At 36.1% G+C, this 18133-nt stretch overlaps 1 protein-coding gene and 1 long non-coding RNA gene across 2 annotated transcripts in view; one reads left to right on the plus strand and one right to left on the minus strand.

Annotated features, from left to right (window-relative positions):
* Positions 1-6080: 6080 nt before the first annotated feature.
* LOC109059404 (nuclear factor 1 X-type-like) overlaps positions 6081-18133 on the plus strand; it is a 723368-nt gene continuing 711315 nt past the window's right edge. The window contains 1 exon segment of the mRNA XM_042718695.1: positions 6081-6602. Within this exon segment, the coding sequence (XP_042574629.1) occupies positions 6345-6602 (258 nt within the window). The 5' untranslated portion in view covers positions 6081-6344.
* Positions 9020-18042, minus strand: LOC109065054. The gene is made up of 3 exons (XR_006154055.1): positions 17949-18042; positions 13616-13717; positions 9020-9271 (listed from the first exon to the last, which is right to left on the minus strand). It is a non-coding gene; the product is annotated as an uncharacterized LOC109065054 (long non-coding RNA).

Below are 18133 nucleotides of genomic sequence, written 5' to 3' on the forward strand. Positions count from 1 at the left end.
CTATTCTTTTTTGTTTTTTTTTACCAAAGCAGTAGGACTGATTTAGTTATCAAAGTTACTACATTTCTTTGCAAACTAGGAACTATATTTGATTAACTAATTTTTTTTTGCTGAAAAAGTTCCTTTGTTAATTTTGAACATTTTTCCTGTGTAAAACTTGTATGGTTGCTAGGATGTTGCTATGCAGTTGGTATTGCTTTGCATTGCTGTGCTGTGTGGGGAATTCTAGGTGATTTCAAGGCCGTTGCTTTTGCCGTTACTAAAGAGTTTGGAGTGGTTTTTAGCTTGTTGCTAGGATGTAGCTCTGCAGTTGCTAGGCTATTGCATTGCTATGTTGCTGCAAGAGAGTTGTAGGTGGTTGCTAGGCCGTTTCTATGTGGTTACTGATGTGTTTGAGCAGCTCTGCGATTGGATGCATGTAGGAAGGAGAGCTGAAACTCAAAACAGATGGTTGTGTTGGCACCTGTCTTGCTCTGAAATCTGTTTGGAGCTGTTTTTCACATGTAGAAAACAGTCAAGACCTTCATGTGCCAAAAAAATAAACACCTCAGATTTAACCCTCCTCTCACTGCGAGCCTGTCTCTTACAGTAACGCTCCGAGTCATCTAATGTCATTTGAGAGCATCTTTCTCACACACTTATGTGCTAAAACAGCAACATTTAGTGAAATCTCAAATTGTCGCCACATTTTTTACAGAAAGCAAGTCATATTTACAATCCTAAAACACATTTAAACTATGCATTTACTGCAAATTAAAATGACATTGAACTTCATCCAAAAAAAGTAATAATTTAACTAGTTTTTACAACGTTTTCTGAGTGGTGCTTATTTGCCATAAGGCAAGAAAAGCATCAGAGATTTTACACCTTTACAAACATGTGAGACACATTCGACTGATTCAGTTCTCTTTCAAAAGTCTTAAAAACCCTGAACAGGAAGAAAACCAGTACAAGCGTCCTGTATAAAATCTCTGTCTGTCTGTGTCAGCACAGTACAGGAAGGTGTCCTGAGTGACCCGTGTGTCATACGCTGCTCTGTGATTGGCTGACACTGAGCAGCACTGCGGTTCAATACGGAGAGGAGAGCTGAAACTCAAAGCAGATGGTTGTGTTGGCACCTGTCTTGCTCTGAAATCTATTTGGAGCTGTTTTCCACATGTATAAAACAGTCAAGACCTTCATGTGCCAAAAAAATAAACACCTCAGATTTAACCCTCCTCTCTTACAGTATCAGACATCTGATGTGAGCATGAGAGAAATAATTGATGCAACTTTGATTTATCTAATTAAATGGCACATTAAGTTTTCAAATGCTTTTGTTTCAAGCTACTCTAAATACAATAAACACACTAACTAAAATAAAATATATAAAAAAAACGTATTTTCAACTAGTTGCAATAAAAACTAGACATGTTAAAACAATAACATAAACACTACACAAAAAATTAAATTAAAATAAAAACGGAAAATAATGTCTTCAACAGGGAGTCTGCAGCAGTACCGCAGGTGGTCCACAAATTATTGTTTCATTTAATATTTGGGTCCTACTCCAACTCTGTATCCTTTAAGTTTTAAAAGTGAGAAACGTGTGCATTTTCATATCCAGCGGAGGGCGCTGCAGCACACGGATTATGATTCTCGTGCACCTGTCAAGTGTGAAGCTTGATGATTGTTTATGAACTATAACAGCGACAGTGAGTCAAACCACTAATTGTTACCATGTTTTCACGCATAGTAACTCGTTTTTAAATTCCCAACACATTTAAATGTGCGCTTTCATTGCGAATTAAAATGGCATGGAACATTTTCCTGCTTTTATCTCTTTAAACTGAAAGAACTGTAGTTAACATATAGACTGTGTAGGGAATAGTGAAGAATGTAATTTAGTGTTTGAAAACACAGTCAATAGCGGAAACCTTATATTTAATCACAATGTTAAATACACAGTGCAGAAATAATTTAATAAATAACCTAATCATTATATTATTATTCAATATATATTTTTTCAAGGCAGTTTTAGGCAGTGTAGATTTTATATAGAAATATTATTTTTATTTATTATATTTATTTTATATAGTTAATATGTATTGTTAAACACACACTCAAATTGTTAACCTTTCTGGTTAAAAAAAAAATAAAATAATATTTTTAGTAATTAGCCTATATTTTAAATCAATATTTTCCCAACTTAGTCAAACTGAATCTTGATGAGAACAATTGTTTACATGGAGGTTTTCTGTCTTTGTTCTTTTATTCTGAATATTTATCCAAATGATTGTCATCAGATTTTGCAGGAGTTTCCACACGATACGTTACACTAAACATGTGCCTTTTGCTTTGTAGTGATTATCAACACATAAGAGATGCATTAGGCTGTATTAAAACCAACTGAGGAATAAAACGGCACGATGGACTCCTTATGCTGACCTGTGTAATGTTACTCACATCGATTACCTAAACATTTCTAAGAAACGGATTCTCTTGATTTAATCAGAACTGGCTCTTTCAGATACAAGGGTGTTTTTGAAATAGCCCTTTTCAGTTCTATTCTATTCTTTTCACAACGTTTTCACTTCTGAGTCTAAGAAATGTATCCTTAGTCCTTTTTTAAAATTTATGCTTATTTGACTGTCAAAAGCAAAATATCTCAAATGTATAACATGTGCCTCAAATAAAGTACAGCAATGTGCATGTAGATAATGATTCTTTTAAAAGTAGAACCATTCAGCTTTTATCCAAATTGCAGAATTCAGAAAAACAGAAATCAATTTATTTCCCTGCCTGATAAATTCACATCTGCTTAGAAGGTCAGATGTGTGGAATATTGTGCTAATAGAGGACAGGTCTGGATGGAAAATGCATTGTAAATGGTTTCTCTGTAATGCGACCGTGTTTTGGTTTTTAGGCTATTGGTATGAAATGTAGCATGCAACTTCTGTTTTATTTTCTAAATTCATATGCAATGCACATGTTAATCAGAAACTGAAGTATACTGTCTGAAAAAATGAACAAAAGTTCTGTGAAAAAAGACATATATTTTGTTATATAACTGCAGGTTGCTTTATAGGTGATGCTATAAAGGACAGAACTACAAAAACTCCATCTCTTTTATAAAAGGAAATATATAATTCATTAGTTTAATAGCTAAATATCTCATTATTACTTTTGCCTGATTTTTACAACAGATGTTTAACATGTTGTTTTATTTTAATTTATTATATTTGTTTTGTTATTTTATTTTCCTCTGGACAGGCTTAAATATTTGGAGTCTTGTAATTTCTACAATTATATCTCTCCCATATTGCAGCATTAGAGCTCAGTTGCATTCAACCAATCTGAAACATAATCATATGTATTTTATTTAAATTTTATTTTATTTTATTTTGTCCTATGCACCACATCAATGCCATTTTGTTTTGTTTTTTTTTTTTTGTACATGCACTTTCTTTATTTTACACTCTTTATAATTTATTTTTATTTTATATTTAATTTTGTTTTCTTCTGGGCAAACTTAAATATGTGGAATCTTGCTGTTTCTACAGTTATTTAAATTCTAATTTTTGCAGTATTTGTGCTCTTCATTCAATCGTGTTCGTGCAATCTGAGGGATTATACATTATTGTGCCGGTTCATAACATCATACATCAATTAAGTCAGCATTCTGTGGGATCTGTATAATCAGTTTCTTAATGAAGCAGGTGCTCGGACAGGTGTTGTGCGAGTTTTGCACAGCTTACACACTTTGGGAATATCCATATTCGGCTTGAAAATGCACCTTTTACATGCTTTGGCTGTCTTTACGATTGCACATACAAGGTAGCGTATATATAAGAAATGCAGATTTTCCAGATCCTTCGGCTTCACGTAAGAAGAGCCGTTTCCTTTGCTGCGAGGTTTGATCAAGACTTTGGCTGGATTTCTTTTGACGTGCACTTTTATTAAATTGGTTTGCTGTTGGGTGAAGGCAGCTGGAGATGAATCAAGTGGCAGATGAGCTGGCAGGCCGTGCCACAAGTGTGAGGTGAGCGCTAGAGAGATAGACAGATGGACGGACAGATAGATAAATGATTTCCAGTGGAAAGACAGCAATGGTAAGCTAGCGAGGATAAGAAGCAGCCTGGCATTATCCCGTGCCCTTTAGTGTTTAAAGGATGCTGGCATAACATTTAGGTATTTGGGGCAGCAGAGCCACGCAGAAAACACGCTCACACAAACCCCCAACAATCATTTGCTTTATGAGGTGCCTGCTGATGCCATGGTAACCCTCCTGTCCTGGGCACGGTGCAAGCGCTACTGTGCCAAACAAATGCCATGGAAACTTTTTTTTTTTTTTTTTTTAACCCACGTTGCCCAGAAACCTTTGAGATTTAGTTGTGAAACCAGTGGATTCACAAATTAGGCTCAGAGAGAGAGCAGAGAGAAACGCAAAGTTTAGTGTTTACAGTTTCTATGCACAAATTACCCAGAAACAGTGTGAATTATATGGTGATTTTAGTGCTTTTTTAAAGAACAAGTCCTATTTAGGTAAATTTATGGGTGTGATCCGTTGAGGTTTGTGTCATGTAACTAAATTTTTTTCTTTTGGCGTCAAGAACCTATATATAGAATATATATATATGTACATCTATTTGCATTCAAACAAACACAACTGTTTAAATGACAGCTGAGGCTTGTCGCAGTATAACATCTCTTCTCCTGTGATTTCCATATTACCCCAGGTTATCTAGACCCTCTCTCTCTGACGCCATGCCAGCTTAGTGCCAGTCCTGCATCACACAGTCTCTCACACGCACACAAAGAAGTCTTGTTTAGCGTGTTTTAATTCCCTTAAATTAGGGAGCCGTGCCAAGTCCTGCGCTAGCAGCCATCACACCATAAGCAGACTTATAATTGTCCCTCATCTGACACGCAGGGTCCCTTATCCCAGCTTTGTGAGTCTCTGAAGAGCGCTGCTGCTCCCAGGACTGCATGTGCTCTGTTATTCACTTTCACACATTACATGCATGCATGACTGCACCGTTTAGATGCGGCTGGATGAGGATAATCAGATAATCAGCACGGAAATATTTCAATGAACTATTCTAAATTGAGGAATGCTACTTAATTGAGAAAAATAATAAGAAGAAGGAATTGACATGCTGCTCCTAACCTAAATAAAACTGCGGGATGCCTGCTTGTTCTTTACATTTTTCATTAGCGACTGCAGCATGAACATTTACCATGGTAACCATCGTTACTGCTAAAATAATTACCATATAGTTACTGCTTTCTCATCATAGTAAATTAATATGAGAACTCCTTCAAACAATGTAATCATTTGTCATTTCGTGTCATTTTTTATTTTATTTATTGGATGGTCGACATTTCTCTTCTTAAATTTAATAAAAACTACTCTGGTATTTATATAATTTAAATAAGTTTGTATTTTTTTCGTATTTCATTTATATATTTTAAATAACAGAAATAATTACTGAAATCATTTTAAATACATTTTGTCTTTATTATTTGTATTGTTTTTATGTATTTTAATTGAAAGCATTTAAAAATATTGTGTTTATTATTTTTTATATAATTTTATTTCAGATAAAGAACAGAAATAATAATACATTTGTTTTTTGTATATTTTTATTTTATGTATATCTTTTATATAATTTTATATATATTATATATATATTATATATATAATATAATTAATTGATAAAGCTGTCTGTAGTTGTTTATTTATTTATTAACTGTTATCTAAGCAACATTTATGGCTAAATATCTGCTGATTTATTGGCCTAATATTTATTGACAGGCTTCCAGTCTGCCATGCACAGACCTCCAGAGGGGCAGGGTTCAAGGGGCAATCGCGGTTCGGACACAGGTCCCCCTGTGTCCCCCTGTGTCCCCTTTGGTAGGTAAGTTCTCAGTGTAACTGTAAAACATACTTAAAATTATTATACGATCACAATGTATCTAGCCAAAAAATCTGAAAAATACACGTCGGCTTCCGGGCTTCATTTGATCATTATGAGCAAAAATGATCAAACACAATATGTTTGCACTGTTGTATTGGCAATAAAATTTCACTAAAGTAAATTCAAATGCAAAATGAGGCAGGTAAAGTGTGTAGATTAACAAGCACGTCCATGCATATCCAACATGAACCATGTTGCTGTAAATGCTGTCTTTGAAGTAAATATTTGTCTGTATGTTCACACAAACACTCTGGTGACACCCAGAGCCCAGTGTTGGTTGGCTGTGTAGGATCGGTATGTCAGTGAGTCTGCTGATGGCAGGCGGGCGGCTGGCGCTGCTCCGTATGGCTACAGCTGCCCGGATTGCACTTCCTGGCGTTTTCTATGTCAAAGTCCTCTCTCCCTCTCGCTAACACATACTCACACAAACACAGGCATGCATGCTGGCTGCATCCTGCCCGCACGCTCCTCCTGATTGGTGCTCGCTCTGCGATCTTCTTTTTATTTATTAATTTTTTTCCGCCATCCCAGGAAGAGGATTTCTTCTGGCAGGAGGGCGCGGGAATGGCGCTGGATAGGCAGCATGACCCAGGGTTCAGGTGGCAGCTGTGTTATGACTTCTCTGCCAGGTCGTGGCTGATGGTATGATCACCCTCTCTTTCTTTTCGCTCTCTTTCACTTGCTTAGCACAATGTCTCCCACTTTTTTACAACTTCCTGAACCTCATTTTACACCAGACTGCGATTAAACATTAGTTTACTATCTGTCTGTCTGTCTGTCTATCTATCTATCTATCTATCTATCTATCTATCTATCTATCTATCTATCTATCTATCGAAGATTTGTTGCTGTTTGTATTTTCTTTGGATGAAGTTCTCTTTAAGCTGTTTGACTTGATATATGCACTTTGATTGGACTAATATTCTGTTTTAGTAAGTATTTAATTTCATTTTTTACACTATCGATTGAATGAAATAGGAAAAATGTCAAGTTTCCTTTGCTTTAATCCTTTTACAACATTACATGGCCTTCCTAAAGACTGGAGTGACAAAAATCAGGTAATATACAATTAATTAATATTAAAATTATTATTATTATTTAATACTAAATTACATTAGGTTAACTAATTCAATTTATTTTAATTTAATTTAATTTAATTTAACAAGGTAGAAAAAGTCCCTTAAGACACAACTACAAAGAATATTAATTTAATAATTAAATTGGGGCTGTTAAAAACAATATCCTAATTAATGATTTAACTTTCTGCTTAAAGCGGCAGTTATTTTTTAATCCAAACATTGCATTATTGTTGGTTCCACCATGATGGATCTGGGAATATTTACATTTTTGTGCTACTTTCCCCTTTTCAATTAAGCCTAATTAATTGTGGAAAGTGATGTAAAGCACAACCCCTAAACACAGAGGGTCCTCAGATGAGGGATTTCAGAGACTTCTGTATACACAGACTTATCGGGGGATCTGACACAATTTAAACCTCATGGGCCTTTCATAGAGACTGCATGCTGTGCTACTGCCTATGTAGGGCAGCAGGAACCAGGCGCCCTGTTTGTGTGACTGTGTGTGTTCATAGAGACTGAGTAAGACTGATATAGAGAGCTTAAGTCCTTTGAGGAAAAACACTGGAGTTTAATGTTGAAGGGTGGCAAAATCATGGGGAGATTATAAAGAGAACGGCTTTGTGTCAGGTTGGGGTTTCTACTTTGGTTTCGGTTCCAGTTGGGACCAAAAAGACTTTTACAGCCTGAAAGAACCAGCTTAAGTTCCACAAAGAACCGTTATTCTCTAGTTTTGTAGAAAACCATTCATGTATTGGTGCTTTAAAGAACCCAGAAATCAACAGACTGATGTGAAACGTCAAAAACTTACTGAGCCTCCAAAGAACCATACAGTCAAATCAAGGGCTATTCACAAAATTAAAGTTTTTGCATTTCACTGCATTACTTTTTGATTTTTTTATATATATGCTAGATGGACATCTTTGACCGTTACGTTCACGTATTGAGTCTTTTACAGTGTTTTTCACACTCAAATGGCATTTCTAAAAATGTAGTGCTCAAGTTTTTTTTCTCTCAATTTCATTGCTCGGATCTTGCGTCTCGCTTTCTGTGTGAATGGCCCCCTAAAAATGGTTCTTCACCTCAAGGTGCTAAAGAACCATTGAGGAACTTTTATTAATGGACTTTATAAAGCCAATACTTAGGCTAAATGATCTGAACAAACCCCTAACCCTGAGTATTCAACTTTATTTAGGGAGTATTCCTCAGAATCATGTGACTTTAACCATATTGAGACCAGAAGATATCCACATTATTACACTGCCCGAGATATATGGAGAAAACTTTGCGAAAAAACTAAGTTTTATTTTGTTTTTGCATTTCGATTGCACTACTTTTCCATAGTTTTTCTGTATATAAGCGCTATATGTCTTTGACCAGTGTGCTTGCGTCTCGTGTCTTTTGCAGTGTTTCTCACATGAGACAGCTTTTTAAAAACGAGACGCTCACGTTAAAATAAGTTAAACTTTTTAAAAAGGCATCTCAAGACCTTGCTTTTTAAAATTCCATTTCAGTGCTCCCATCTCGCGTTTTTCAATGCAAAAACACTTATGGCCCCTAGAAATAGTTCTTCACCTAAAGGTCTTAAAGAACCACTGAAGAACTTTTATTTGTGGAGTTTACTAACACAATACTTAGGGTTAGTGGTCTGACCAAACCCTAACCTCCTGAGTATGAAACTTTACTGTGGGGAATATTAGTTTAGGTTTGCTGTTACGTTTCTACGATTTTCACTTGGTGGATGATAAAAGAGATTTGCATTGACCAAGGAACTTGAGCCACATCTAGAGACCACAAGATCATGGTGGTGGACAATTTTTGACCTAGCAACCATATATCAACATGCTAGCATAATAGAGGAGACTTTTACATCCTGTATAAAATGTTCTTTTATAGATTAAATTCAAGTTTTAATGCAAGAATCATTATTAACATATTCCACCGACTCCTGGCCACTTCATCTTCCTTCAATCCTCCAGCCATCGCTTTCTCTCACTCACTAGCACTCCCTGTCATCTATTCAAATAATCCTGCTCCTTGTCCCTAGTCCAACTTCCTCTCTTTTTCCTTCTCGTCTCGCCTCTCTTCATCCATCCAAGCGTTTGTCAATCCCTGGCTACAGATGTCCACACCTCTTCCTCTCGCCCGGTCCATATCTCTGTCTCTCTGTGCACAGATGCCCGCTTTGGCCTGCAACAGCTGTCCCGCCATGTGCTGCTACCAAGTGTTGATGCGCTGTTGGGAAAGGAAAGGGAGGGGATGGGCTCATGAATATTCATGTTAATTTGGACCCATTCTACCAAACAGAGCCTGGCACTGCCAAGGAAGCCCCTCCCCTCGATGAGATGGTGGAAGAGAGGAACCGTGAGAGTAGGCCAGACTCTGTGGCCTGATTCCACCAAATAAGGGCCAGAGAAAAGGGAAGACGATCCCAGAAAGTATCATCATTATCACACCGCCTGAGATATATGGAGAATCGTTGCGAAAAACCACATTTCATTCATAAAGATGTGCATGGATTTTATAGACTGACAAAAATTGGCATAATCAGAATAATCAGTTCTTTTAAGAAAAAGGTTCTTCAGTGGTTCCACACTGCCGAATTGTGGTTCTTTGGAGATTAAACGTGTTTTTGACAATGTATCTATAGGTTCTTCATATTGACATATTGGTTTCTACCCACAGAAATTGAAAATCCCCAATGAGTTCTGTATGTTTCGGAGTTCAGATTCACAAGCAAGCAAATAAAATGAACCAATAATCAGTTGAGATGTTTACTTTTAAAAATAAGGTTCCTCCTCATTCATTGGTTCTTTTTGGAGCACACTGGGAATTTTGTTCTTTGGTGTTTTGGAGATTTGTTTTTGTTTTTGATTTTGGCTCTTCATATTCACATATTGGTTTCATCCCATAGAAAATAAGAATCCATAATGCAATCTTTTGAACGTTTTGATTGTTTGTCCTAAACAGTGAAGATGTTAAATGGACTTTGCTAAAGTCTCTTTATGTTTTTCCTGAGAAAAGTCTCAATAATGTCTCAAACTGTGCTCAGAGTTGCATAGACTTCTCATAATGAACTTGAATATTTCTCATCAAAAAGCGCATGCTCTTTTATAGCTCTGTACTCTTACTGTATGTTGATTATTGACTCATTTGTGCCCGTTTTGACGAGAAACATCAGAGTAAATACACAAATCACATAAATGTCCTGAAATATGAAAGCTCAACCTGTGAGCAATTAAACTGGGTTTTTTGAAGCACCAGTATGTTTCGCATTGTACATTTATAAAAAGTCTTCAGTGTACCAACCAAAAAGTTTTGAAGGATGGAGACATAAAGATAAAAAGGCTGGAGCAGGTTTTAGCACTGAAGAGCTAATCCTGGAAGGGAAGACAGATGAGGATTGAGGAAGAATGGCGGGAAGGAGCAGAACGGTAGATGAGGCAGGAGAGGTGTATGGTGATAACAGATGAGAAAGGCTGGAGATGGAGGAGGGGGTCAGTTTCTGGTGTGTGTGTCCTCTGCTCTCTTTCATGAAGAGCCAGGGAAGGAGATTATAGCAGGCCTCCTCTTTCAGTCTCTCCAGGGGAGGACAACCCCTCTCCCCCAGCAGCCACTGGCTTTAATGCTCTGCATCCCCCTGGACCAGCCTGGATCCAGACCAGATGCAGCACTACACACTGGACATCCAGCCAACCCATCTGATGGATTGACCCTGCTGCACTAATATGCATATTCAGGCCAATGCATTGCATTTCTTGTTTTTTGATTCATTCTAATCTTTGCTTTCTCCATAATCATGCTCAGGTACATAAGTGTGTATGTCTGTGGACTTGCATCACTATTATTTATTTATTCACATTATTACACCCTAGCAACTGCATAACAACACCTTGGCAACTACCCACAGCACCCTAGCAACGTGACGGTGAGTTCTGCATGAGCAAACACCACTTGCGTTTCTTCAGAAAATATAATCCTAGTTTTTATAAGGTACACTTTATAGTTTTTGTATAGTTTATTTCAAAAGTTTGGTAAAAATTGCTTTACTGCTTTAAAGAAAACAGTTCTTATTATCAAATAGTCAATGTTGAAAACAGTTGTGTAAACCCTAATATATATATATATATATACCCTATATATATATATATTATATATATATATATATATATATATAATTTTTTTTTTTTATGATGCATGTCATTTCATAGAAAATTCAAAAGAACAGCATTTATTTGAAATAGAAATCTTTTGTAACATAATAAATGCCTTTACTGTCACTTTTGATCAATTTAATGCATCCTTGCTGAATAAAAGTATTAATTTCTTTCAAAAACAAATTTTACGGACACCAAACTTAGAGTTATTATTATTATTATTATTATTTAAATATTTAAACTTATAAAAAATATTAACTTTTGTATATTCAAATAATCTCCTCTTAAGCAAAAGTGTGCATTATTATTGAGTAAAAACATACAATATTTTTAGATATACATTATTTTGTGCCCCTAAAACCCACTGTCCAGAAGGTACACGAGTTAGGCTCTCTCTTTCTTAATCAGAGGCGTAAAGCCCTCTTGCTGGTGTAAGATAAGCGCGGCGCTCGCAGGCGTTTCCTCCAGAGACTCGCTCTTCTGCAGCACTGCTGTGCACCGACCTGATAAGGTGAGAGAGCTGCGTTCTGCTCCAATCCCGATGGAGCCTCACCATCGATGACCAATCACAGCGCAGCTTCCCGTTGTTTATCTCATCGCTGAGCGTATGTGGATCCGTAACCTGACTTGGTCGGGTCAGCGGCCGAGGGGCTTAAGTCCTTTTTATTTTACAGCAATTTGTGATTTTGTATCCCTCATTTCTATGATGCCATTAGCCACACATGAGCTGGTTAGGTTACGCTACGGTAGATTATGGCATTACAAACAGTGTTGAATAGCTCAATTTAGACCGTGAATTTAATAAAATAAACTTATGAAACCTTTATTAAAGGAAACATCTGAAATATCATTAAGCCTTTTCCTGTAATAGTCAGATAGTTTGATCTCACCGACGTCTTATCAGCCTCTTGCGTCGTTCCACTTTCAAAAAGCTTTCAAAGTCTTCTCAGCCTTTGCCAGATTAAGCGTGTGCTCTTCAGGGGCCGGCAACAATACACCTTTAAGATGAAGGGCACTTTGAACATTTAAATTAGGTACAGTTCCCAGGGATTTTTTTCTCCGAGCCCACAAAGGTTAACACACTTTGCTTTGAAGGTAAAACATTTCGGACATTTTTCTCTACTGCAGTCAGTCTGTAAAAGTGCACTGCAGGCTTCACTTTTTTTTTTTAGCTGTTTTGGTGAGGTGTATGTCAGTCGTCTTCGGTTTTCTCTCTGATAATAGTCTGATATAAAATATTTATTTTTTAGTAGATTTCAAAATTTATTTAATTATTAATCCAATTGTTAAGTTTTAATCATTAAACTATAAGAAAAAAAAAAGATTTTTATCTTGAAAATATTCCCTTATATGTATGCAGGTCTCCTGAATTGTATTACAGTACATATCTGACTATTGGATATACATTCAACTACTTATATTCATTAATTTTATTTTACAGTGTCCATATAAATATTGCATTGCCCATTTTACTGTAGTGGTGATAAATTCAATTTTAATTTTTTATTCAGTCTGTAAATATTAGCTGCAGGATTCTCGTGTGCTATTGTATCATTAATTAAATTTATTTTTATTTCATTTCATTAACAAAGACTTGGCAATATGTCAATCTTGTTTGGTTTTCTCTCTTACAGTGTCCTAGAAAATAATACTTTTAAAAATTTTGTCACTAAGAATTTGCCTTTTATAATTTAAAGGTCTTGTGGCACTGCTACTGGATATACATTGAACTAGTTTTCTTTATTTATTTATTTCATTTTACAATGACCATATCATATTGTCTATTTTGCATGTACAATATGATTCATCACTATAGTGATGATAAATTGATTTTTATATTCAGTCAGCCTGCTAATGTTGGTGGCAGGCTTTACATGTGCTGTTTTTATTTTATTTATTTTTTTATTTGTGTATGTCATTCTTTTACATGGATTTCTCTTACAGTGTCAAGATTTCAAACTTAATTGGTTTGGTAATCCAATTATTAAAATTAATTGTTACAACATTAAGAAATAAATGTTTTGATTGCGAATTTTTCCTTCAACTACTTTTCTTTCTATATTTTAAGTTACAATATCTGTATTTATATTACATCGCCCATTTTCAAAGTACAGTACAATTGTGAGGATAAATTGATTTTATATTCTAATCTCTAAATTCGGTTCAGATCCCTCCTTCAATGAAAGTCTATGGGATTTTATTATCAATAAGGTGAAAGATGCTTGGCGTATGAAGTACATGGTGTTGATTATGCACTGTATAACATGGACAGTGTAATTTTAAAGTATGTAAAAGTATATAGAGTAGATGTTTGGACCTGCACTGTAACGGGAGAGGTGGTGTAATGGTTAATGGCATATTCATGGCTCAAATACTTCTTTTGCTTTAGGTTGAGGGATGTGTGATTATAGCTGTGCACTACCTCAGTCGTTGGCCCGGTTCACCCGCCAAGGTCAGCATTCCTGGCCCCGGCCGTTGCTTAGCTGAATCTGAGCTTCATGCTTTTCAGCTCTGAGTAGCCCTGCTAAATTAAAGACAGGCAGTCAGAAATTAAAGCCAAGCCAAGGAACAGGCAGAAGAGCCTAAATTCAGTCTGCACTGCATGCGCAAAATAAATGACCCTCCTGTTTGAAGTGATGCAGGGAAGAACGAGGCAGACATTATCTACCTTAAAAAAAGGGTTGAGAGTCCTAAATCAGAAACTTTATATTTTTTGTTTATATGTTTAATCTTAAATCGTGCATCTTGATCTTGAAATAAACCAGGGTTAAATAAAATGCTCCTCTAGTGAAATTTCCTATACACTTGTTTAAGTTTTAGTAAAGCTTGTATTTTCATTATGGTAGATTTTTTGAACCCACAGAAACTAGTTTTTTGAGATGGATTCAGCCTTTGATGTCTTAATTGTGTTCCATTCAGCTGAAATATGGACCGTCTCATATCTGAAAATAAAAATGTTTTAAACTTTGACCTGTTTTTGGTGAACTGTATGTAAACCTTTGGCTGTTTTTTTTCTCTAAGTATGTCCTCTTAAATTAAATGGTATGAAAAAATTATCATAAATTATTAAAATGCATTACCATAACTGCAAGGAATTTTTTTTTGGCCTTTAGGTGTAAAGGTCACATGGGTCATATTGCTTTGAATATTGTCTGTGTGCACTTGTGAGAAATCACCTATTTTACATTTGAATGTGAATACTTTAAAATGTAAGTATATTTTAGTTTTTGTGTATGTAGTTAGCTAAACTGGTAAATTACAATAAACCGGCTTTTCTTTCTCTTTCCTCTCTTTTTCTATGATCGAGCGTTTGCGGTGGTGAAATCAATCACCTGTTACGTGTGTTTTCTACAGTGTATATTTGTAAGTCATGTTCATCGAGGATTTTTTTCTCTCTCTCGGTAGAAGCTCCGTTTTTAGTTTCGTTTGACCCCACCTGCGCACCCTCAGTGTGTTTTCTTTCCTTCCGTCCAACGTTTAGTATGATCATACCATTTTCAAAAATGTTTGGGAAATATAGGACATCTTCATCAACAGCCATTGATTCAGTCAGTGTTCATGTTTCTGGTGTTTTCCCCCGCGCTTTATTTAATTGTAATCATCATGTGCATGGTGGTTCAGTATTTATTTTAAGAAAGAAATTTGACAAATTCCTCCATTCTCAAATTTCATCATATGAATAATTTCATTGCGGACAGTCGAATTTTTCGAAAAAAAAATAAAAATAAATAAATGGCACTTTTTACGAGTTTGCCTGTTATTGCTTAAATATTAGCTACATTTTAATTCTACACAGTCCAGTATAAAATGCGCTTCGTTAATTAAATAAGGAAACCGTAAGCGTAATAAAAGCATGTACATAATATTTGCATTCTTTAATATAATTTCGTTTTATCTGAGTTTGTAACACATTTGTTGGTTTTTCCTAATTGTCCGAGATGTTCAGATTAAATTATAGAAATCACCGAGCTGATTTTTGTACGTTACAAACATTTTTTAACCATTGTACACTCATAGACTATTAAAGAGCAATAATTGCTTGGAGTGATTTGTCTTAAAGGACCGTTTAATAATATTATCCTGTTTATTTAAACTGATTTAATATATATAAATAGTGTTTGCAATTTACAAATAGGCCTGTATTATTAAGTAGGCTAATATATTTTTATAAACTGAAATTGATAGTATTGCCATTCATTTATTCATATTTAAAAATTCTGTCACCTGTAAATGTTTTAACATTTTATTGAAATAATGTTTTAAAGAAATCTCGTATACGCATTGGTGCTTTCTGACGGTGCTTTGCATTTTTAAAATGCACCAACCAATATTACTAACTTTTGTTTTTTTTTTTTTTTTAAGTATTGGATTACTTTTAATTGGCTGAATGGAAAACAGCTTTTGGCATGTTGTCAGAAATGTTTAAAAACAGATAAAATGGTGAGCGGTTTTAAAGGCTAAATATAGAAAATCCTGCTAAATAAAGAAAATAAATTGAAATAACGTAAATCTAAATAATAAGAAATAATATTACATAAATAAAAATATTAGATAAAATATGCAGAGCATGGTTTGCTGATTAATATTGTGTTTGTGAGATGATGTTCTGTTTTAAATGCTTATATATTCGGTTTCACTCAAACATCTCGCTCGTGTTAAAATGAAACATTCGTTTTCTTTGTTTCGATACATTCATTTATTAAAGTGAATTTATTGAAGATTAATGTCGGTCGTTATATTACTTCCTCTAGGTGTTTTGTTTAATGTTATCTTTTTTGGTTCATTGTATATGTTTTTCTATCATATTCATAGATTGTAGCCGAATTCCTATTTTGAGATAAACAATAACGAAATAACATTACACGGGCATTTGTTTCGTAATACATAGATAAAAATTGCAATATTAATTAATAGGAAAACAACAACTAGGGAAAAAAGGAACAATTATGAATGCTAAAAAAAGGCACAACATTGTGTCCCATCCTCTCTCTTTATATGCGGGAATTATAATTTATCCATTTTATTTATATTTGTATGTTTAATCATTTTACATGGCATGTATTATTTTTTGACAAAAAAAGTTCTTTGCTTGAAAGGTTATTTGCTGATAAGGTAGTTGGCCGTCATGCATCCAGGGCTTCACTGAAAGGTCAACGCGTGTTCTTCCCCACCCCAGTGCCACCCAGTCTTTTTGGAGGTCTTTCTGTTCTTCTTTCTGTTTTCACCCCCCAAGACCATTCCCAGGGATGTTGATTTAATTAAAACTAATGCACCGCGGTTCCTTAAATTAAGAACACTAAACTAAGACGATTCCTTTGCGATAGACTTGGTTTACCTTCAAAACCAATCATCTGGCACACACGTTGAATTAATTAAAACAAACGAATGAGACGACAAAAAGAGCCCGGCTGCATTTACAAATTACCGTTGAATAATCGATAAATCCCTTTTCACGTTATTTGAAATTACAATTAAAATTAGATGTTTAAATAGGCTGATATGTAGTCAAAATTAATTTAGATTGTTACTCATCTAAAACATCACCGTTGAGATTTTTACACTCATTTAATACTTTTAAACACACATCAGGTAGTTGATAGCAAATCATTTATTTGATCCTCGTTTAAATTCTCAGCAGAACTGATCGATGACCAAACTGCACTACACCTGTTCACACCCTGCCAACTTAACACTTCACACCAGTGCACGATTTAAGGGTTTTAGTGGTTACATTTTGTGCACATCACTTGATAACGGTCAAGCTTCATGGCGACACACACAGAAATATCACTAAACACCCTGAATTCGTGCGTCACACCATTTAACATTTGTGGTTGCAAACAAAAAGGTCACACACACTTCGGCGTCCATCTCTGCATCTCTAATCTCCTCTCTCTCTCTCTGTTTCTTCTCTCTCTTTTCTCTCTCTCCTCTCTCCTCTCTCCGGTGAACGTAAATAATCCCCTGTGTCCCGTCCCTGCTTCACTCCAAACCCGTATTTAATGTCCCCTTAAACCCCCAGCTGCCGTTCTGGTTCCTCTGTGAAACACGACAGACTGTGAAGCGCTCCCCGGTTTATTAATAATTCACTGCAGCCCACTGCAACGAATCCATCCACAGATCAAACCCGACCCGAAAACCGTTCGCACGGGCCACGCAAGGGTAGCACGTTTTAGTTTTGGCAACTACTCTTTACCAGGCTGATCTTAACATACATTCATTTTGTTATTTGCACAAAAACGTTAGTGCTCGCACGCCGTTTATTTCGTCGCGGTGACATAAACATAAAAGTCTATATTCCTCTTCCCCTCCACACGCATCGCTTGACAATTCCGCAATATCCACTTTGCCCTGCACGAAATGAGTCCCGTAACCTCCTAGCCTCCGTAATAATTGATCGTGATTCCCGTGCAGTGAATGAGGAGATGAGGAGGTCATGCTTGGAGATCACCCGTGAGGAGGTAGCTCCCAGTGTCCTTGGTAATGGATGGAGATTGAGCACCCAGTCTACGCCCAGAGTCCGTGAGCTGAAACTGCGGTAGGAGGCACAAAGTTGCTTGTGTCGCGCGGCGCTATCTCGACTCAAACGAGACGGGAGAGACGCTCGAACCGGGAGGGATCTTGTAGCGGAGAGCTTCGGTGAAACGGAGGAACGGGTCGTGCTGAATCTTCTCTCCGGCGCTAAGGATTCATTTGAAACGCGAATGCTTTAGATCCAAGACTTCGCAGCGCGTATTTTTTTTTTTTTTGGGTACCTGCTGAAAGAGACAGAACCGACCCCCCCGAAAGTATATTCCGTGCGTAAAAGTTGGCTTTTTTTTTCCGCGGTGATCCCTCCGGCCCGTCCCGTCATGCAAGAAAAAAACCCGGTTCTTCTTCTTGCTTCCGTATACAACGAAGAGAAAACCGATTCGTCGCTGGCTTTTTGCTTTTGCTCGTT

This window comes from Cyprinus carpio, chromosome A3 (genome assembly GCF_018340385.1).
Source record: "Cyprinus carpio isolate SPL01 chromosome A3, ASM1834038v1, whole genome shotgun sequence".
Taxonomy (NCBI): Eukaryota; Metazoa; Chordata; class Actinopteri; order Cypriniformes; family Cyprinidae; genus Cyprinus; species Cyprinus carpio.